At 35.0% G+C, this 24,722-nt stretch overlaps 1 protein-coding gene across 1 annotated transcript; it reads right to left on the reverse strand.

Moving 5' to 3' along the window:
* Nucleotides 1-501: 501 nt before the first annotated feature.
* Nucleotides 502-20,427, reverse strand: LOC149785925 (uncharacterized). Its single transcript, XM_089976162.1, has 5 exons — nucleotides 20,315-20,427; nucleotides 16,051-16,128; nucleotides 12,131-12,273; nucleotides 8,595-8,672; nucleotides 502-6,791 (listed from the first exon to the last, which is right to left on the reverse strand). The coding sequence occupies exons 2-5, from the start codon at nucleotides 16,073-16,075 to the stop codon at nucleotides 6,465-6,467; spliced, it is 573 nt and encodes a 190-aa protein (XP_089832288.1). The 5' UTR covers nucleotides 16,076-16,128; nucleotides 20,315-20,427; the 3' UTR covers nucleotides 502-6,464.
* Between the last annotated feature and the right edge of the window lie 4,295 nt (nucleotides 20,428-24,722).

The following is a 24,722-nucleotide window of genomic DNA, read 5'->3' on the forward strand; positions in this document are numbered from 1 at the left end:
ACATTTATTCATACATAAGTATGTACGTACATACATACATACATACATACATGCATGCATGCATGCATTCATACGTACATACATACATACATACATACATACATGCATGCATTCATATATACATATATACATACGTATATACATACATACATTCATACATAAGTACGTACCTACGTACCTACCTACCTACCTACATTTATACATGCATACATTCATACATACATACATACATGCAGGCGACGAAGGATTGATTGATGAAAGGAAGGATCGGTAAATTAAATAATTATTTTGAAGAAGGATAATAATGACCCTATTCAAGATCCAGGTTTCCTTTCCCCAACCTACATCTCAACCACCAAGCCTAAAATGTTCCTACACAGTTACTTTCTATCCCTGTACTGTGAATAGTTGTATGAGTAACAGGAATATTTCCCGTCGGAAGCAAACAGGGACAAAATTATCCCTTATTTAGGAAACAGACAGAAAGTAAACAAATCAGACTCAGATATAGAATGATTTAATCTACTGAAAGAACTGCAAGGGTATTTTGCACTTATATTGGAAATATGGGTGAGAATAACAGCAAAAAAGATTCATTTAAAGCAAATATATCAACATACAAATATAAGAGTTTTAAAAAAAAACTTGCATGTAAAACAAATAAATAAATGTACAAATATAACATTTTGCCTTGCCTGTCGAATACAGAGTTTAGTTTGATCTCATATACAGTCTCTTAGTGATTCATTTTATTATTATTATTATTATTATTATTATTCATAACTATTCTTATGCATTAATACCTACCACTATGTTCAAGATGTTTTTCGTCAAACAAAACGAAACATCCTTTATTTTGGGTTTCATTTCTAGCTGCCGTATGTATAGTGTTAAAGCGGCAAAAACTGATAATGCTTTTATCAAACGAGGAGTTTCATCATAAGGCATCTTAGCGTCGTGTAACGTCGAGTGACCTGCTTTTCAAATGCATTTCTCATTTAATTTGTGAGATGTGTTATTTTTTCTTCCTTTTTTAAAAGTCCTATGCTTAAGTTGACATTTTCGGACGATTTTTAATGAAAGCATCATAAGGCTGCGGATAAGGAAGGTTTACGATTGTTCAGGTACATTCGTTGCTTGTGGATGAAACAACTATCTGAATGCAGTTGCTCTCTTTTAGAAGTTTCGATATTAGTCATACAATGAAAGTAACCTTGAATAATAACTTGATACTAAGTTAGCTTCAGATGTAATTCTGAATAAACGTTGCAGGAAGTTACATTTCACCTACAGGCATTCCTAAATGCAGATTACAGCTCCCTCCGTGCGGTGTAATGAGCTATTACATACATTTCTGAATGGAGATTACAGCTCACTCTCTGCGGTGTTGTGAGATATTTTAAAGTTCATCATCTCTGCAAACAGACTTGGTTCCAAATGAAGAGAATATTAGATCATTATAATTCATGAGTAGGAAAATATACAAGTGAATGAACAAAACCAAAATAACATAAACAACAGCACGTGTGAATAGTTAGTACAGTAATATTAATAATAAGAATAGAATGTTGCAGCTCAAAGAAGTAGGTGTTTACACTATTCCTAAACTGAGTTCTAAGATTATTGCCTTCATAACGATTCAAAGTTATCTGATATAGTCTTTGTCTTAAAACAAAACTACCAAAAGATTAAAAAAATGGACACAGCTCTATTTTTTAACATTAGTGCTTAAGACAAAGATAGGGTTTTCCATACAACATATGTATCTTTGTCGGCAACTGTCCTTATCCAATATATCTATAGTTTCAAATGGACTTTGAATTATATAAATTCTAACGATGTAGTTCTATTGCAGCCATAGCAGATGAAAATATGTAAAATTCTTGACAGCTTTATATATTTTGTTTTAATTAACTAGCAGGATAAGAACAATTCAGGAAATACACCTTATCCGTAATATTTAGTTGACAGAACTCTCTAAATATAAAAAACAGTTCGCGAAACGTTCACTGGGGAACTGAATGTGGCTAGGGTGTATTATTTCAGTGCAAAAAACTGGACACAATGTTTTCATCACCAGTAAAAATTTCTCTTTTAAAAAATGAAAAGAAAACGTCACTAAAATTTTACTTTCTAGTTTGCTTGTGTAACACACGTCTCTGCTTGTAACGTTCTCTCATTGGTGGACCAAAACTGAATGTCACATTTGTACACATGAATTCTACATTTAAAGAAAACATAAACTGCACATTCAATTCAAATATTTTTCCATCGTGCAAAAAATGAATTTGCATGCGAGTATCGTCACTGAATTCTTTATGAATAGCAATGGTTTGTGACCAGAATCTTAAGCATCATTACGTTTCTAACGCTGAGGATAGGTTGACAGAAAAAAGATCGAAATTTTTATTACAATCCATATTTCCCAGAAAACATTATATGACATTTGGTATCGAGTTTAAAAAAGTGAACAACAAGGGTTGATATTTTCCAGTTGTTACAGGTCTCCGTATAGGTTTAATTAAGTATGCCTGTTTATCGTTTTTAAGCAAATCAAACATAGCCTTACTTAATGTTTCATCTGACTCTGAGGTGCTACTGAACTATATTACCATGAAAATATATTCTCTCTGGTAGTTTCATATGCAACAAAAGCAAACTATCGTTGTTAATATGTTTTGTCCACTCCTTCGTCCCATACGAAATTTTCAGATATTTTCTATAAAAATCCTGACATTTTTGGGAGTGGATATGCGACCGTGTGGAATTAGTTTCCTGGGTGACCGGATTGGTTGTGTTTGCTATATCGAAATATAGGTGTTTCGTCCATACATTTTGAGAACATTAAGATCAGTACTTGATGTTTTTCTAACTGTTAAAGACTGTGAGATTCGTTTATTGATACTACCCGTTTGTTAACGTTACTCTGCTTATATAAACTGTACATTTACTGCTAAACATTGAAAGTCAAAACATGCATACAGCTTAATAACTGCAATGTTTAATCAAGCCTTAGTAAAAAGAATTTAGGTTGGATAAAATTGCATCATGTGACTCCGGAAACTAAGCGTTTTTCGTTCATATCACTATAGAAGAACAGCGTATGTATTCATGCGTCCATCTGGTGTGCTTTGACAATAGTTGTAAGTTATAAACAATGTTCAAAATGTAGATCTCTTATTTATTAGCTGATATTCAGTTGATAACTATTTATGATAATAAGAATTGAATTTCGTATTCTTGATAACTCTATTATAAAAAGAGAAAGGATAAAAGAATGAATTGAAAAATTGGAGGCTAATATCATTGCTAAATGTAGGTTACACAATTCTGAGCAAATTCACAGCATAAAGAATCAACGGGGGAATGTAGAAAATTATGAATAAAAAGCAGAGTTGTTGAGATAAGGTTCGAAACATACAAAATAACATACTAACTATCAGAACAACAATTGTCTATATTAACATACAAAGCAACAATGGATCATTAGTATTATTCGACCAGGAGAAAGAGTTTGACCGCCTAAAGCATAACTATATAGAATAAGTGCTAAATAAATTTTATTTTGGACCCAAATTTCGGAGATGGACACAAATCTTGTACCATAAAATATTTTCCAAAGTACAGATAAATGGACCAACAACCAAACATGTTGCAATAGAGAGATCAGTACGACAGGGATGCCCCCTGTCTATGCTATTATACGTAATAGCAATAGAAATCTTGAGTTCCAAAATCAGAGATAATATGGATATAAAAGGCATTCCTATACAATAATGGGCTAAATAATTAAAACTGGTACAACATGCGGATGATTGTACAAATTCATAACTGATCCAAAGTCTTCTAAACATTTACATTAAGAGTTTGAAAAATTCTGTGAAGCATCAGGGTCAAAAATAAATCATGATAAGACGGAAATACTACTAATAGTAAACTGGCGAGGGAACCACCCAGGACGACCGCCGCACCTAATTAAAGAGAAAGTAACAGTACTAGGAATCTATTGTGGGGAAAATAACATGATAGAAAACAACAAATAATTAAAACAAAAAAGTAGAACATAGCATTTCAATCTGGGCATTAAAGCCCCTATGCATAATTGAGAGGGTACAGGTTGCAAAAACCTATATATGTGGCAACATAAAGTACATACTATGCACAAACGATTTTGAAGATAAACTAATTCACAAACTAGACTTGACTATAATAAACTACATATGGAATTAGAAACTACATTCCGTATGAAATGATTACCTGTTTAGAGGAAGAAATAAGGGAGGGATCAATCAATACAATCACTACTAACAGGAAATATCAAATATGATAAATAGATTAAGGAATTTAAAGGGCCAACCCGATCATCCATGGGAAGCTATTTATATATACTGGTTTGGCTTTACATTGAGAAATAAATCCGATATATAATAAAACAATAAACTGACACGTTAAATACAAAGACCAAGAAAATTTGCATATATTAGGCTAATGATAACTAAATATAGAGATAAGATACATATATGAGAAGAAAAGAACGACCGCAACTTATATAATATAATAAGGGGTGAACCTATAAAAACAACAATAATAAAGGTACAGTGGAGAAATATTAGAGTAAAGTGGGGAGAGGTATGGAAAACATGGGCACAAATTAAATCCATGAAGATATATCTTCTGATTTACAATTATCTGCATGACGTAACGAGGGAGGTAGCCATGTACAGATATATGATCAGAATTATGCTTAAATGCCCGCTATGTAAAAGAGATATATTTACGAAAAACTACGTACTTATAGATACAAAAACAACTAGCATCTAAGGGGGGATATCATGAAAACCTATTACTGTATTTAAACAGAATACCAAATGAAGAAATACTACACGTAATAATTTTCTCTATATAAACCCATGCTAAGAAATACACTAAAGCAAAATAGAGTATATTAATACACTGCCAGGCCACTTGCAGTGGACCATTCCGGGGGGGTGGGGTTCCAGCCAAACTCGGGCTGAATACTCCTCTCTCACATGTCATAGGGCCCGGAGGTCTCGGAGGCTGAGTTTGCTTAGTATACCCAAGTTATTAATAAAACTAACAACTAACCACACAATAGGGAAACCTACTAATCAAATATGGATTTTAACACTAACCCAGCTAGGAACATAAGTGCAGACGGGGACAGGGAACCAGCATTCCCGAAGAAGTACTGAGCGTAGATAACGCAGGGCTATGTCACAGGACTCTTCGCCAAGTAAATGGGCCTGTAAAGGAGCCAAAGAAAACCCCTGACGCAGTACATAGACAAATAAACAAAAGCACAGGAATAATATTAACACAATACTAATAAAAGGTTTCCCTTAAAAGAAGACACACAGCAAACATAATACATTGACACACAGGGAAACAAACCTTTCCCATGGGGGAGGGGTTTTGGAAATTGTTGGCTATACGTTGTTTATATTATCTTCAAAATTTCTGGAAAACGAGGGTCAAATTATGCCCAAAAAAGAGCAGAAAAATTTCAAATAAAGTAGTGCTGCTTTTTACATCAGGCTAGAAAATACTCTCAATATAAGATTGAGAGACCAAAACGTACAGCATACAAAACAGAAATACACACAACAGGTTCTTGTTTTTTACATTTCATCATAATAGAAGATACCCAAATCTCTCACTCATTAAACTAACTTCTAAATTTACAAAAAAGGAATTAATTTTTTATTTTTATTTGTTCTCAGAATATTTGTAGCACACAAACAATATAGCAAATACACATATAGCAAACACAGGACTTAGGAGATGGGAAAGATGGAGAAAAAAAACAGGGGAAGGGAATTCGCCTTGGACAAAAGAAATCCTTTGTTGGATGAACAACCCCTTAGATAGAGGAACCAGCCTGATTTCCTCAATACTAGGAAATACCCCGTTTCAAAAATATATTTAAATAATTTTTCTCAAAATTCTGTTTAATGCAAACCAAAACATTACAGACCTTAGGGGTAACACAAACACATAAAACAAATTAAATTTCGGCAAAGGGGGAGGGGATCTGTCTGGTGTCCCCACCCCAATAAAAGAAAAAATTACAGGATACATGAAGTCATGAAACTTGAAGGTTTGTTACATATTATGCATAAACAACCGCCTCTTCACTACGGCCATTAACGCAGTGTGTGATCGATTTATATTTTTCATTACATGATTAATCCTGTAAAATAATAAATTCACTTCTTTATTAACATTTTCCTTCTTTAGAGCACCTTGACATGTCTCAAATAGTTCTCCTGGGGTCTTGTAATGTCTCAGCTAATTTTCATTCCATCTAACTTAAGAAACAGATGAAAGCTAAATACAAGTGGATCATATACTGAAGGAATCTGAAATGTACAATTAAATCATTTTCATGAATTAAGGCCTATATCACACAGACCTGGCCTCTGGCCATTGAAACGTCACCATTGTCACTCAGTTGGCACTGGTTGATTATAAGTGACTGGAGGCAGCTGTATGCTACGAAGGTCGGTAAACGTGACTGGTGCCTCGTATGGGGATATGAAGAGCCCAAGTGCATTGTCATGTTCGTCTTTGGCAGATCTTGCACGGAGAGCCACATTTCGGGCAGACTTCCAGATTCCGTAAGTCGCAAAAAACGCCGAGCTGAGACTCAGGAAGCCGGTGATAATAGCGACCAATATAATTAATTTTCCGTCATTCAATAGCGAACATAGGATGCAAAATGGGAAAAGTACAAGGAACCACAGCGTACTGAGAAGAGCGTTAAAGTGGACCTGAAATAAGATAAAATACATCACGTGCAATTTAATGTGCATGAAATAGAACTCCTTTACCCTCATTAATATATTATAATACAGTTTATTTGGTTATTCTCACCAGCATGCACGTGCGCATAGAGTACATGATCAAAGCATTGCGTGGTTATCAAATACTGTACGTATAATTTTAGCCATAAACTCAGATTTGGTAATGAACAAAAGCTGTAAAGGAAACAATGGACTAATTTAAATAAACTTGTAATAAATGACTGAATAGAATAATCTCTCCGTTTTTAAACCCAAAACTGAATCAATTGAACATAGTGTTTTCTTATAACTAGTAGTGTGAAGCTGAATATTCATGGATGGTTTGTTCCAGAAGTATTTTGAATTAAGTTTACAGCTAAGTTAGTATATACTGGACACAATAAAATAAAATGATAATTATAGGTTACTGCATTTGTATGGGAAAATATGAAAGAGTTTCTTAGTACTTTAATTCTCTCTCGCCTCTTCAGTGTAAACATTTTAAAATCTTTTTCTTGCGTAGATCCCTCACAATGTATAATTCTTTTTTGAAACATTTATCATGTATCTTGCATCGGTTTATTTGTAAGATCTGTGCTATTCTATTTCTTTTTTGTTTTTTTGAAAATGGTTAGTATTTTGTCTTTAAATGCAAGAGGACTAAAAGCGAAAAAGTGTGTTGGAATTTGAAAGTAATAAGTTCCATACATTGTTTATAGAAAGTAATCGAAACATATATTGAAGCAAAGAAAGGGTTTATAAGTTTATAGACGCATTAAGGACGCTTTAACGACGCTAAGTAAGTATAACTGCTATTGATAAGGACATTGAGATTAAAAACGATTACTAATATGTTTTGGCAAAATGAAGATTCTCCAACATTTTCTAGTGCGGCCAGTCAAAGAATATAAATATCCTCTATGTAGACTGGAACTTAGTTCAAAATAGACGACTTATATGTAAAAAAGGTAAAGAAAAAGATAAGAAATAAATATATTGTATACAACAACAACAAATAATAATAATAATGATAATAATGATAATAATAATAATAACGACAATTTGGATTATGAATTAGTTTTCGAAATCCTTGTATAAGAAATCGGCGCTCTCACCTCAGAACATTCCTTTTATAGAAGAAAGGATGAAGAAAAAGAAAAAAGAAACTATTCAAGGAAGTTGAACATTTTTGAAAATGTATTAAAAACAATGTCAATGCATTCAGTTTGGATATACTTGAAAATGTGAACATAAGGCTCGAACAAAATAGACAAAAAGTTAAAGGGATGAATCTAGCATAAAAAAGTAAATGAATAGAAAAAAGAGAGAAAATAACAAAACATTTTTAACATGGAAAAAAGACATGATATGAACGAAACAATAACGAATAAGAGAGATGAATCAGGGAAAGGTTTTGAATGAGGTAAAAAAGTTAGATGATACATTATTTAGTACAGAAGATAATAATAAAAGTCAAATAAAACTAGAAGAGGCAGTTGGAAGATTTGAGGTTCACAAATTGACAGAAGATGAAAAAAATGTTAGAATGTAGAATAATTTTTGCTGAAGCTTCAGAATCCATCAATACAAAAAGTAATAGAAACATTCCTTGAAGTGATGGATTTACTATTGAATTTTTATCAATTCTTTTTAGAAGGATTTATGGCCAATTCTGATTAATTAAATAAATCAAGGATTCAAAAATTAATGACGGGGAATGGATATGCATTCTATATAAAATGGATAAAGCTATAGTTACTGGAACTTAACATGGATCAGATGAATACTTACAAGAATAGCACGCAGGTCCTCGTAATTGCATTTCGATGCAATCCAGAAGATGATGAACAAAAATGCAGGGACGATAGCCTGCAAAAAAGATTGACAAAGTTCAAGATTCATTGGATTTCTCATTGGTATTATGAATTGCATTTCAGCTTCTGATTTAATTTTGATACAGTCCCTGACCGATACATACAACAGCTCATACATACATACATACATACATACATGCATACATACATACATTGAATTTATTCATTCATTAATTTATTCACTGTAAGTTGTTTATAGTATGCAGTTAGGTTGCACTTTGCGTGTAGAAAAATACATATGAATACAGGAGAAATATCAAATTAGAAATAGTAATAGTAGCAGTGTTAGAAGTGGTGGTGGTGTTGCACTGAAATTGGCAAGATCAATGGAGTGAAAAGGGACAAAATTGATGGTGAAGGATGATACTTATGACGGTAACTAATTATACTTATGATGGTAATTGCTTGTACTTACGATGATAATTAATGACACTGATGATGGTAATTATGTTTGACTGATGATGGTAATTAATGACACTGACGATGGTAATTATATTTTACTGACGATGGTAACACTGGACAACAAATTTTTACAAAAGTCATGTTACTGAAATAAAATTAGTCAATTCTTATCAATTTTTATGTGCTGAACACGAATATGACAGTCAAATTGCAAAATTGGCTCTAGTTTTTTGTAATCTGCAAGAAATTAATGTTTACATAACGAAATGCATTCCAATAGTAAAAGGTCAACTGTAATAGCCTACCTATAAAAAATCAAGTCATTGACTACATCTTAGATTTCTTCGCCTGTCTCTTGTACAGCTGTTCGGGAGCATCTCTGAGGAGTGTCCAGCAGTAGTCAGCCAGCATTGTAGTGGACCATTTTCCCTGGTATCTTTGTTCCATTGTTGCGATATCTTGATGAAAACGTCCGCCGTGTTCATCACTAACAATACCACAGTTGCTAGGAAAGAAATCCAAATGGGAATGAAGGAAGTGAATCTTTAGAGACATATTGCAGCCAAGTTTCTTATACTTCATCAACATGTCTTCTACTAGTTCCTTATAGTTTTCTGCCCTAACATTTCCGAGGAAGTTTGTAGAAACTAGGCGAAAAGCATTCCATGCTTGTTTCGCGTCACCTTCCAGCAAGTTGTTGAACCGGTCATCTTTGAAAAGCTCTCGAATCTGAGGACCCACAAAAACTCCCTCTTTAATCTTTGCTTCGCTGAGTCGAGGGAATTTTTCATGCAGGTATCGGAATGCTGGCAAAGTCCGGTCAATGGCTTTCACGAAGTTCTTCATCAAACCTAGTTTGATGTGAAGGGGTGGTAGCAAGATTTTCTGAGCCTCAACCAGAGCTGGGTGTTGGATATTCTTCTCTCCAATGGCTACATTCTGCCTGTGAGTCCATTCCTTCCTCATGTAGTGCATTTCCCTTGCTCGGCTATTCCACTCGCATAAGAAACACATGTATTTTGTATATCCTTGCTGCAGTCCCATTAAAAGGGCAACTACCTTCAAATCACCACAGAGGTGCCAGCTGTACTTGTTATACTCAATGGAATTCAGTAGCTGCCTTAAGTTATCGTATGTCTCTTTCATGTGGACAGCATACGCTACTGGAATAGATGGAAGAATGTTTCCATTGTGCAAAAGCACAGCCTTGAGACTCAGTTTCGAAGAGTCCACAAATAGTTTCCATTCTTGTGGGTCATGAGTGATTTTTAAAGCATTCATGAGGCCCTCAATATCGGAACAGAATATCAGATTACTTTCCTTTCTGAAGAAAGGCTCCAATTGCTGGTGGCGCTTTCGATAGTAATTGTGACATCTTCTTCTAGAAGATTCCATTGTTGGAGTCTTGATCCTAGCAATTCTGCCTTGTTCTTTGATAAGTCCAAATCACGAATCAGGTCATTTAGTTCTTCCTGTGTTATTCTGTGTGGGGTTGATGATGCACCACAGTGAAAATCTGGATCACTGCATGCTGATGGACCAGGAGAAGAACAGGTCGACTCACCTTTGTCTTCGTCAGATGAATCAAGAGAATATTCTGCTGGAGGTTCTGGAATAGGAAGTCCCTCACCATGTGGAACTGGTCTCAATGCAGACGGAATGTTTGGGTAGACTATTCTCGACTTCTTTCGCTTCGTTATTCCGCCGGAAAGAGGAGGAACCAAGCAGAAGTAACAGTCATTTAGGTGGTTGCTTGGCTCTCTCCACACCATTGGGACTGCAAACGGCATTGATGACCTTTTGCAATTCAACCACTGTGAAAGCTGTGTTGTACATGTAGCACAGCATATATGCGGAGCCCAAGGCTTGTCTTGGTCACCAACCTTGCATCCGAAGTAAAGATGATATGCCTTCTTCACTTGAGAATTGATACTTTTCTTCTGGTTGGCAAATGTCACTTCCCCACAAATATAGCAAAAATTGTCCGCGGTATTAACACACTTTCGAGGCATTACTGTTCTTTATTGTACGTAAATGGATAAAATAATAAGTTTTATGTAACAGTAGCTTGAACTGTCTCGCACAACGTCTAAAATATTTTAAATGCTGAACCTATCTGATTGGGCTTTATATAGTACACTGCTTACGTCAGCTTCAGCAGCCGCCTGGCATTAGTATAATAGGCCTACACATGTATAGTACACTGCTGACGTCAACTTACTTCAGCAGCCGCATGGCATTAGTATTGCATTGCATCAGAAAATGATGCAATCAACTGTGGATGATGTGAGCATGATGGTATTATGCAATGTTACATCATTATTCCGGATGTTGCTGCAGTCCTACTGGAGAAATTTACACAGTGAAACATAGAAAATGAGGTATATGAATATCTTCAAAACGAGAGCCAATACAAATTTTTCACGGTTATATTCGTGTTCGGCACACCAAAATACTACAGATTAGGGCCTTTTCAAGTCAGTAATGATTTCACTGTTGACCAGTGTAATTAATGATGCTTATAATGGTAATTAATTTCGGTAATTTGTAGTAATTGCTGACTACTGGAATAGAAGGTATGGTTGTGTTATATGTTGCTATTTTGGTGGTGCTGGTAGAAGTAGTGTGTGTGTGTGTGTGTGTGTGTGTGTGTGTGTGTATTTTGAACCTAGTTTCAGTTATATCTACGATGTCTGCAGTGCGGCAGTTTACAGTGATGTCTAGCACTGGGGTAATATGCAGCAGACATGTGGCATCATGTCCCACCCAGTCATATTATCTTGACACTAGGCAGACCAGTCCAAACACTAACCTCTTAATGCTGAACTTCAAGCAAGGTAGCTCTTATAATATTTTTATAAGCTTTTGGTATGACTCGGTCAGAGTTCGAACCCACGACCTTCTGCATCCGAGGTGAATGCTCTAACCACTTAGGCCACCGGAGCGGACAACTACTACTACTACTACTAGTACTACTACTACTACTAGTAGTAGTAGTTAAATACAGCGATTCCTGTGACTGACGCTACAACACTGACTGTAGTTTCTTACCGAAATGAGAATCATCAATAGCCATGAAAATAATTGCGACGCTGCTGTACAAATGACGATGACCACCACTGGACTAAGTACTTGAAGTATGTGATGTACCACTATCGCATTCTGTAATCTGGGATTCACTTCCATTTCTGCTCCTATTAAAAGATGAAAGTTTTTAAAGAGAAAAATAGAGAAGTTATAACTAGTTTTAAGACCTACTGTTTATGTTTTAACATTGGTTATCATTCTCATAATCGTCAGGATGGGAATCAATTCGGAAAATATCCTCAAGGAACGACTTGATTTATAAAATCAGATACAGCAGACTGTTTAAAAAAAGATATTGAAAACAGCTATGCCGAAGGCGGTTGGTGTTGAATTTTAGGAGCTTAATTTTCTTTGAAGATGATCATGATTATTCAAAATGCGAAAACAGCCGACCAAGTCACGTGGTCTACGTGACATGATAAGGGTGTCTACTAAAGTATGGTGAAGAGATTACAGTATTTGGTTTCCTTGTGTTTACTACTTTTCAATGCAGTCACTAAACACAATATATTTAATGTACCATTATTTTCCTATTGGTCTTAATGTGACAGAGTTACTAGTCTATGGCCTAAATTGAGAAACAGAAAGAAGCAAAAGCAACAAGTTTTGTAAAACTTAGCAAAATAATGTAATTATCAAAATTATGAAATGAAAATTTGAGAGGAACGAACAGCATTAGGAATTGAATCCGAAATAATCGTATAAAGTTATATTCAAGTCGAAAAGAATAGAATGTTCCGAATGATGTTCAGTTCCTCGAATGCACTGGTCTACCAAGCGTCCTGATGTGTCATACTGGCATTGTCCAGAACTTCTTTGAATAATTCACACTTGTCTCAGAATAATAATTTAGCTAAAAAAGCACTTAATAGCTCCAACGAATAATCTAAACAAATGTTGCCTCTCAAATAATATCTAAACATTACATTAAATACGTCTGTAGACTGATGGAACAACATAAGAAATAAAATTAGAGAAGTGTCCAGCTCCACGTACGTGTATACAAGCCTAAAGGGTGAAAATGCATTTTTCTCCTTTTAGCTATGCAACATTTTGCAAATATCCCATACAGTCAAAGAACCCTCTTGACCAAACCCATCTAAAGGGAATTAACTTTATTCGTCTGAGAACGCACCTGACATCAGCAGCCAATGAGGAATTACCCCAAACTTGTCATCGGGTTTTATTATTTATGTTATTACCGATCGTAAACACTTATTTATAGATCTTACGCAATCTGCACTCTCAATATCTTAAAATAGAACGTTATACCCGTGTACAAATAATAGCTATATAATATCTTGATTTCAGATGATCATTACAGTTTACAGTTATGAGCAAAACTTATACATAGACACAATCATGTACCAAGATTTTTAAAACAATACAGATATCGATAACAGACAATTACATGTGACTATTAGAAAAACTATTTGTGGAAAACTAGTCACGAATATTATAAATTGGTTTAGTTTTGCTTGCAGTCGGGATTTTTTTTTTCATTTTGAAGAGTTGGGTGACTTGGAGAGGATATCCTCTCCATATGTAACGATAAAGAGATAAGAAGAAGATTTATTGAGAAAAGTTTTAAAAAATAGGTAAAACCTAGCAGTCATGAAAAATTGAAATCAAATTAATCAATAAATTTTGATGATATTTCTAAAAAAATACCTCATACATGTTTAGGTGAACGAAATTGTCAAACTTTAAGATTAAATGTCTGCACATATTGTAATTGTTACGACCATATTGTCTTAAATTAAGCAACATAATAGAGTGAAAACAAACAAGTTTAGTAAAAATCAACAAATTATGTATTTTCTTTGATACAAAGCCAACATTCTAAAAGACCATACAGTATTGCGACCTAAATCCCAAGTTGTCCTAAAAGTTCTATCACATCCCCAAAATTATAGAATATTCCAAATGAATACCAGTGGTATTCCGAATCAATTCCAATTTTGACTGTGTTCATGTACCAAGAGTCTGGAATAGTGTTGGTGTGGCTAATCCAAAACGTTTCTAAATGAATTCACAATTATCTCAAAATAGTGATCGAGTCCGAAAAGTATAAATGAGCACTTTGTAAATCCAAGGAATAATTTATATAAATAAATCCGCTTATATTAAAAAAGAATAGTATTAAAGGATTTATTCTACTAGTCAGATGTAGGAATAAGTAATTCTAATGATATATTGTATATTTTAACATTAAATTCTTAAATTACCCAGCCCTGACGTCGACTCATAAGAACGTGTACCTTTGTTTTGAAGCCGATATGAACAAATCTTTGAATTACGTTTGTGCAGATGCCAATCTCGTTTTCTTCTAAAGAAAGCTACTTATAGGTTACTGCATTTGTATGGGAAAATATGAACGAGTTTTTTGGATGGAATACTGCACGAACTTGGGAGTGCAGTATATCCTTCCGACAAAACGAGTTCATATTTTCCCATACAAATACAGTAACCTTTTTATTATATGCTCATTTTTTTATTCTACCCAAGGCTTAATCATATAAACAAAATACACTACAAGAAGCAACGTAAATGAATGTATGCCGCATTCCAAACTAAACACACAAGCGCATATTCGTCATTAAACAAATCAACATTATTACTGCGCACATAACTCCGCCCAGATAAATTTGAACTTAGTCGAGCGCTCGACATAACTTTCGAAAGAAAACGGCGTGTCTAGTGAAAATTGAAATTTGGAGTCATATTGTGAATGAATGTGCATTGCAACAACTTTTCCATTTGATCTAGAATGGGTAGATTTTGGTATTTTTCTCGATTCTAGGAAATTTCTTGATTATGGACTGGATTTGTATGTGACAATTCCACATGAAATACATGAGATTGAAGAAGCTAGGTGGAAGCCTGTTGACATCTGCAAATGTGTTTCTGTTTCTGTCATTGAATGTTTGAAATCATAATGTTTGGAAAATATGAAGTCTTTCAATTGCAATTATCCAAAAGACGCTATGGAATTTAATGCTTATTTCATTTTGAGTGCAGTAAGGAGGATATAATTGCACTTGTCATCGAAATTACAGTACAATTTCGAAATGTGTAATCCAGATTGAGAACCTATGACATGGCTTATGTAAATCGGATTTGCAGAATTAAGAAAATACATTTTGAGGAAATTCAGGATGTAAAACTGTAAGTATATTCTATTTTGCCATTCTTATCACAAGCTAAAGAAGAGAGTATATGACTTGTCACTTGTATGTTATTTGTAAGGACCTTATCTTGCATCTGTTATATAATGTAGCTAGCCTAAATCCGAAATATTGTATGAACGCGGAATGTGCCAAAGCAGCTGGTATGTGGCAGTCCACGAAACATCTGTTTTAGTTCATAGGGAAACAAATTTAAACAACCACAACATAAAGAGCCTCTTACGCGATTGTACATGATCTGTGTACAAATCAAAAGTGCTGGTGTCTGCGTCCATTGTTTGTTTACAATAGAAAGTAGTTCCTTTATGCACGTGAATGCTATATGTGTATTGTCGCGTGGGTTCAATATCGGGTAATACTGCACGAGTCTGACAATGTAAAGTTAACGGGGGAAAAATGAGCATGTAATAATAACTTTTATTCCTTAGGGCATTTTGTAGATAAAGCATAAAAGTGTGGACACTATATGGCACCTGCAATTTAAATATAGCCTTTGTGAAAAACATTGGTTGTTTTACTATCTTTTTTATCTCTTCGTTAGTGCTGCTATTTTTTATTTAGTTTGGTATTATTTGGATGGACGTATAAAAACTATGCAAAAGAGGAAGCAGTTAAGACTGCAGTTTTAACATGAAATAATAGCAACCTGGAGATTGTGTTACACTAGACACCCGTTGCAGAATTCATCGTACTTACGAAGGAAGCTATACCGGACACTCATGTTGGTATATATTTTAATAACGCTGCTCCAATGAATAAACTAGAATCGTGAATCTGTAAAAATATAAGAATATGCCATTTACTTTGAAAGATTAAGTAATGCTATTTTAAAGTTTTCGACATAACTGAAAGACATCATATCGAATCACTAATGGATTCACCCTCAATCCTCAGTTTATGAAAGGTAAGAATAATATAGACTGAGTCTGTAGGTAGACATATCAGACAAAATTACTATGAAATTAACTGTATTTTAAAAATCGTCTTCAACATATTTTTTATAATTTTAAAACCTTTTCTTTCGTGTTACTGCTCTGGCAAAAATGCCTCAGTTTAGTGAAGTCATCTTTGCATCGATATAACCTTAAGCAGTGTAATTTACATTATTTTATATTATTTTTGTTTAATAAAATTCTCATTCCTTGACAACGTTTCATAAAAAGGCAGTTAAACACTCAAATAAAACTTTGGATTTTGAGATATATTGCACGCCTTTGAGGAAGTTTATCAACAATTGTTTAGTGTTGAACCATGTACTCAATGATACAGGTGTTATCAAGATACATTGCCGTTGTAAATGAGCCCAGTCACTATCAAGTAAAAATGTGTACCGCGAACAGTTTTGTACGGCGTTATGTTTGAATATACTGCGATATGTACCACAATATACCGCAATTATATTGGGGACAATCGATTTAATTTTCTGGGGCAGAGACTTCGTATTTTGTTTTCCATTTCCCGATCTCAAATAGCTACCAAAAATAGCTTGCTCTGGTTTAAATATAAATGACACCATACTATCTCCATTATATTTTTTGAAGAAAAATAATTATCTTGAGATAAAGGAACAAAAATTATCTCTGCTCAAAAGAATATTGCAACAACCCCACCCCCTAAAATTTAATGGTCAGTAAATAACACTTACAGTAGAGGAATTCGATCTGTTTATGTTAACTGTTGTACAAGTTGTCATCTGAAAATTATACCGAAATGTGGATGATTAAATAAACCACAGCTGACAACCAGTCAAAGGAATTGTGCTGACATTACAAAACTTGTTAACTCAGGGTTGTTGGTAATGCGAATTGGCTTAACGTGTGAGTGGGTTTAGTATAGTCAAGTATCACGTATAGTATGTACTGAGTTAACAGTTAGATAATATTAATTTTAAAAAAAACTGAAATGTTTATAGTACAGTCTGTTTTGCGGAAAGTGTATTTATTTGAGCTAAAATAGGCAATATGATATTGTATTTACACGCAATAGATCAAGGCATTGAGATAGTATTGAGCTATTGCATTGTAACAATCATGTTGTATGAAGACCAATCAAGATCCATGGAGCATTACGTTTTTCATATACACTGGGCCATACGTACAATGTACGTGGTAAATATCAGTAAGCCGACCAATGGGGGTTGCCATATTGGTCTTCTTCCAGTCAACCTGGTACCTTGACTGACAGTCATATTGCACGCATACATGTAACCCGATGGCTATCAAACTTTCCGTGTTATAGTTGGTACCGTTATTATCAAAATTAATTGAAAAACATTTCTTATATACATACTGTAAAATGATTGATTTGCTTGTTTACATTTTACTGCTGTTCATCACATTTTTCATGGCATGTACCTCTTTAAGTATTAGCCCCATACAGTTATATTATTCCTTCGTTCTTAATACCAATCTAAAGTTAATGAAAAATACTTGCCATTAGCTAAGTATCCTAAATAAACCTTTAATGTATGTATAAATGGGATGTATATGGAATTTAATTTCAATTATAAGAACTATTCTAGTTGTGGTATGCGTTTCCGCTAGAGTGTGAGAAGGCATTTCCCGCAAAACAAGAAGGTGAATCAAATTAAGAAAAGCACAAATTTGAAAAACAAGTTACAAGATGATCTGGTAAGAGACATCAGCAGCTTCATACTTTACAAGATGTTTCAGTTATGCTGTCTGTCATGATTATCACTAATCGTTAAGGTTCATCGAAGTATATCGCAACATGTTTAATGACGATGAATCTGACATGTATTCATGTATATACACATGTGCTTTCCAATATTGGATTCTACGCTGTGTCGATAGGCCAAGTATAGGAAAATAGTTACACCTGTATGTACAAATACGCTTACATATCAGTGGTGATTCTGTGATAATTTTATTTATTTGTAATAACTAGTTGTTTTTTTTTGTATGACATGTGATCACTGGACTGGATATTTTAGTTTGTTATTGTTTTACAGTGTAGTCATTTGCAGAGACGTGAGTGCCGTAGAAACCAGGATACAATGAGGCAGTTTATTGTGGATGGAGATCTACATAAGGGGAACATATTAGGCCAACATTTTAGAATTCGTACCTTTGGCCTTGAACCCATTTTCAGGTGAGAAATTTAAATAAAAAATTGATTAATTAATTGAGATCAAAATACTTAATTACCAACTGTCGTACAATATATAGTTCAGCATGATCAGAAAGACATGTGAGCAGAAAGTATGAATATTCTAGACTCTTGATTTTGGGGAACATGATAACGTTTTGGACTGAAATTATATCAAACGTCATGAAGAAATGTGTTATTGTCGTCTCGTCATCATAAAATGCTGCTTTTGGCCAATATAAGCCTTCGGACCTTGGGTTTGTTTTAGGAAATACTGTCAAGATTGTTTAGTACTGACTTGAATCTATTTTATTTGCAAACAGTGTGTGCAGAAAAAAGTTCTTATTCAATTTCTCAAAGTTGTATTAAAAATTTAATTCTCCTTGCCACTAAATTGATTATTCATACGTGTCATTGTCATTTCGTTTATATACATACAGACTCCAAATTGCTGTACACTGCATCAAAGTCTGTTGATAAAAATGTATGAAATTATTTTCATTATAAGTTATTCTTTCACACTCACTGCTTAATGGTACCTGATACTTAACTGAAAGAAACTGGACAGTACTACTGCCAAACGTTTTAGCAATTTCTTCACAATCAGAGTACCATCCGCCACCCACCTGTACTGAATTGAACATTACCAACATCCCTTATAATGGGAAGTGTTTACAGCGAAGCCTACAATTCACAAGCTACACTATTGATATAATAGGCAGGGAAGCTTTAACTGGGACGCTTACACCCGGGACTATATGTTTAAGAGAGAGAGAGAGAGACAGACAGACAGAGAGAGAGAGAGAGAGAGAATAAATATAACAACACTCACTCAGCAGAAGAGAAATTATTTAGTGCATTTGAGGCATTAAGATTAAAACAGAACAGAACACCTATGCTAAAAAATCCAGGATGATTCTTGGTCCTGCAAAAGATTACATGTACTAAACACATAAACATCTGCTATTAAAAAATGACATTTTCTTCTTCTTCTTTCTAGTCCGATTTGCTTCCAATATTTTCCACGACATCACATCCGGCCGCCATGTTGGCATATTTAATACTTGTCAAATGTGATTTAAGGTTAATAAATATAATTATACTTCTAATATTTGAAATGAATCCGTGACAACAACAATATTTCGTAAAGAAGCAAGTAATAATGCTGGCAATTATTTAGTCCTTAAAAATGAAAATATGTTTTTAATAACATTATATTGGCAACGAGTTTACTCGGTAATTTGAGTACACTCCTTACTGACGGAAACTACCGAAGTACCAGTACAGTAAACATGTACCGTGCTACGTTCCACCAGATTTAAAAACCACGGTATACCAGCAATACCGCGCATCTCTACCATAGAGCATTATTAGAAACTACGGGCGAAAACCAGGTACGCTGTTTAGCAGCGTAAATGGGTTTCGCATGTTGCTAGCGATGATAATATCATGTGGTTTTATTTTTAAAGAAATTTTCCTCTCAACGTTTAAGATTAGACGCAGTGGACCGATTTTAACTTTTTTTTACAGCTCTAAATGCAAACAAATATGGCTGGAAGCCGAGTTTGAATTCACATTAGTACATTTCCTTTTCTTAATACATGTATGTTTTAAGAATTGGTGATTCGTAAGCAACATAAATCATATCACATAAATTCAAGTTCGGCTTCTCTGGATATGAGAGAAAAGTAATACATTAACGAAATGACGATATTCCCATTCTACCCCTTATATTTCATTTTGCTCTTAAGAATTGGTGTTTGATGAATGTAGGGAAAACTATTTTCGTAATTAATATTACATATATATAAGATCAGCATCTTTGAAAATGAAAGAAAATTAATATACGTACCCGTATCTCCTTATTGCGCTATGGGTTTCTTCTACCTGTTTATGTGTGCACTGCGTAATTAACCAGGACGTGAAAGAAGTGGCTCAATAACGGTACGGTTGATGTAATTTTACAACAACAACGTATGCACTTTGTACTGAAAGAGAGGACTATTTATAGAAAGAAAACAAGATCAGGCTGCTAGTATTTTGGGGAACCAGATCTCATTTTATCTTTGCAGTGCAGAGTCATGAGAGTGTGTGTGGGTGGGTGGGTGGGCATTGAGCTTTTGTCAGGATTACAAAAACGTTCCATGTCTTGTCTATAAGTGAGACTATATTAATTCATACCCTTTTAATATTTTCCCATACACATTTGGTTTAAAAATGGATACAGGTCGTGAACATCTATCTGTTTTAACAGGGTAGCTCTGTCGAGTTCCGGCAGAGTTGTCTCTCTAAAACGTTTTGGCGTATATGGTTATCTAGTTGTCATATTAACTATCTGAGGTTGCTCACTATGAGACAGTGTGGCACCAGACCTAAATAGATTGCGGGACCGGGAGTAGGAGGGCATATGGCCCAGGTCTCAACCCTTGAGCAGCAGGGAGGGTGAACAGACCACTTTTTGAAAGGTCTAAAATTGAAATAAACCTTTGTAAAAAGACAATTTAATAACGCAAATAACGCTAAATTCAAGATATTCCAATCAGCAGTGGAGGCTTCTCTAAATGGGTTAGTTCATTTTATTATTTTGCTTTTCTCGCGAACTGAAAATATAAAATACACAAATGTATCACGAAATTGAATCAACTCGGTGGTCGCACCCTCCCTGCCGCTGTAATTATGTGGGCAATTAAATCAATCTCTCAGCCAAATATTTTATCGAGACTTATACGATATCGTGATCGAGGATCATGTAAATTCATTTTTATAAATCCGTGTGGTGTAGATTGCGCTTTTGAAAAGAAGTTTTTAAACTTAATAATGTCTATGTCCCAATACACCAAGTCTGATGAATATTTCGCAGAGTATGTGTATCGACTCCATTAAACACAACTAAAATATTGCAGTTATCTCTGATCACTTTAGGTATTTGTGTGTATCAGTGAGTAATATAAATCACATCTGTGTTTTTGTGTCTGCCTCAGCATCATCGTATACATATTAATAAATCCATCAATGTCGTCTACGGATGGTGCTTCAGTAATATCAGTTATAAAATTAATAATGTTATCGCCATCTTCGTCCAACAATTTTGCATTTTCATTAAAATCTTTAAGTACATCGTAGCATCTCTGATGATCAACCGACGGAGCTAATAAATACAACTTATCCCATCTGAGCCATCTCATTATCAAATTAAGTAACAATTGCGTCTTACCACTTCCAGATGGATCGATTATTATCATTCAGATAGAAATTGTTTGCGCTGGATGATGTTTGACTGGCTTTTGCTTTCGTGTCGCTGAGAAATCAATGACATCCATGTTATATAAATATACTAAATAATATGGATCTGTAATGTGTTCGATGTAGAGCATTTACATCCACGCGTGGACTAGCAACAATAACAACAACAAATATAAAGCCTGCACTCACAGGAACATGTGTGCGATGTGGTACAAAAAATATAAATTTATTTCTACCAGTAATTTTACTCGCGGTGGTGATATCGCTACTTCATTAGGAAAATTACCAGGAACTCCATGGGCTAAATACCCTGGAGAAAAACACCTTCCTGGATATAATTATCGTGGTCCTGGTACCCGACTTGATATCCGACTTGACGAGCAAGATCAACCAAGACTTGGTGAATATCCAATAAACGCTATTGATAACACTGGACAACAAATTTTTACAAAAGTCATGTTACTGAAATAAAATTAGTCAATTCTTATCAATTTTTATGTGCTGAACACGAATATGACAGTCAAATTGCAAAATTGGCTCTAGTTTTTTTGTAATCTGCAAGAAATTAATGTTTACATAACGAAATGCATTCCAATAGTAAAAGGTCAACTGTAATAGCCTACCTATAAAAAATCAAGTCATTGACTACATCTTAGATTTCTTCGCCTGTCTCTTGTACAGCTGTTCGGAAGCATCTCTGAGGAGTGTCCAGCAGTAGTCAGCCAGCATTGTAGTGGACCATTTTCCCTGGTATCTTTGTTCCATTGTTGCGATATCTTGATGAAAACGTTCGCCGTGTTCATCACTAACAATACCACAGTTGCTAGGAAAGAAATCCAAATGGGAATGAAGAAAGTGAATCTTTAGAGACATATTGCAGCCAAGTTTCTTATACTTCATCAACATGTCTTCTACTAGTTCCTTATAGTTTTCTGCCCTAACATTTCCGAGGAAGTTTGTAGAAACTAGGCGAAAAGCATTCCATGCTTGTTTCGCGTCACCTTCCAGCAAGTTGTTGAACCGGTCATCTTTGAAAAGCTCTCGAATCTGAGGACCCACAAAAACTCCCTCTTTAATCTTTGCTTCGCTGAGTCGAGGGAATTTTTCATGCAGGTATCGGAATGCTGGCAAAGTCCGGTCAATGGCTTTCACGAAGTTCTTCATCAAACCTAGTTTGATGTGAAGGGGTGGTAGCAAGATTTTCTGAGCCTCAACCAGAGCTGGGTGTTGGATATTCTTCTCTCCAATGGCTACATTCTGCCTGTGAGTCCATTCCTTCCTCATGTAGTGCATTTCCCTTGCTCGGCTATCCCACTCGCATAAGAAACACATGTATTTTGTATATCCTTGCTGCAGTCCCATTAAAAGGGCAACTACCTTCAAATCACCACAGAGGTGCCAGCTGTACTTGTTATACTCAATGGAATTCAGTAGCTGCCTTAAGTTATCGTATGTCTCTTTCATGTGGACAGCATACGCTACTGGAATAGATGGAAGAATGTTTCCATTGTGCAAAAGCACAGCCTTGAGACTCAGTTTCGAAGAGTCCACAAATAGTCTCCATTCTTGTGGGTCATGAGTGATTTTTAAAGCATTCATGAGGCCCTCAATATCGGAACAGAATATCAGATTACTTTCCTTTCTGAAGAAAGGCTCCAATTGCTGGTGGCGCTTTCGATATGCAGTAATTGTGACATCTTCTTCTAGAAGATTCCATTGTTGGAGTCTTGATCCTAGCAATTCTGCCTTGTTCTTTGATAAGTCCAAATCACGAATCAGGTCATTTAGTTCTTCCTGTGTTATTCTGTGTGGGGTTGATGATGCACCACAGTGAAAATCTGGATCACTGCATGCTGATGGACCAGGAGAAGAACAGGTCGACTCACCTTTGTCTTCGTCAGATGAATCAAGAGAATATTCTGCTGGAGGTTCTGGAATAGGAAGTCCCTCACCATGTGGAACTGGTCTCAATGCAGACGGAATGTTTGGGTAGACTATTCTCGACTTCTTTCGCTTCGTTATTCCGCCGGAAAGAGGAGGAACCAAGCAGAAGTAACAGTCATTTAGGTGGTTGCTTGGCTCTCTCCACACCATTGGGACTGCAAACGGCATTGATGACCTTTTGCAATTCAACCACTGTGAAAGCTGTGTTGTACATGTAGCACAGCATATATGCGGAGCCCAAGGCTTGTCTTGGTCACCAACCTTGCATCCGAAGTAAAGATGATATGCCTTCTTCACTTGAGAATTGATACTTTTCTTCTGGTTGGCAAATGTCACTTCCCCACAAATATAGCAAAAATTGTCCGCGGTATTAACACACTTTCGAGGCATTACTGTTCTTTATTGTACGTAAATGGATAAAATAATAAGTTTTATGTAACAGTAGCTTGAACTGTCTCGCACAACGTCTAAAATATTTTAAATGCTGAACCTATCTGATTGGGCTTTATATAGTACACTGCTTACGTCAGCTTCAGCAGCCGCCTGGCATTAGTATAATAGGCCTACACATGTATAGTACACTGCTGACGTCAACTTACTTCAGCAGCCGCATGGCATTAGTATTGCATTGCATCAGAAAATGATGCAATCAACTGTGGATGATGTGAGCATGATGGTATTATGCAATGTTACATCATTATTCCGGATGTTGCTGCAGTCCTACTGGAGAAATTTACACAGTGAAACATAGAAAATGAGGTATATGAATATCTTCAAAACGAGAGCCAATACAAATTTTTCACGGTTATATTCGTGTTCGGCACACCAAAATACTACAGATTAGGGCCTTTTCAAGTCAGTAATGATTTCACTGTTGACCAGTGTAAACCATGTCATATTCTTGATATAGCTTATAAAAGTAAAGATTTACAACAACGACATATTGCAGATGTGAAGTTGATTCATGCATTAAATTCCATAAAAAATAAATGTTTAAAAGAATCAATATCTAATTAGTTGATAAAATCTGGGATGAAAGGTAAATTATTATTCGGAGCTGGTAATTAATCAAG

This window comes from Sinohyriopsis cumingii, chromosome 12 (assembly GCF_028554795.1).
Source record: "Sinohyriopsis cumingii isolate HCF-2022 chromosome 12, ASM2855479v2, whole genome shotgun sequence".
Taxonomy (NCBI): domain Eukaryota; kingdom Metazoa; phylum Mollusca; class Bivalvia; order Unionida; family Unionidae; genus Sinohyriopsis; species Sinohyriopsis cumingii.

Bases quoted from the DNA above. Each gene is read 5' to 3' on its own strand.
- LOC149785925 (XM_089976162.1), bottom strand. From the start codon at position 16,075: ATGAGTGTCCGGTATAGCTTCCTTC. The intron at 8,673-12,130 runs GTAAGAAACTAC...TCTTTTTTGCAG, and splicing joins TATTGATGATTCTCATTTCG to GCTATCGTCCCTGCATTTTT. The intron at 6,792-8,594 runs GTAAGTATTCAT...ATCTTATTTCAG, and splicing joins AGGACCTGCGTGCTATTCTT to GTCCACTTTAACGCTCTTCT.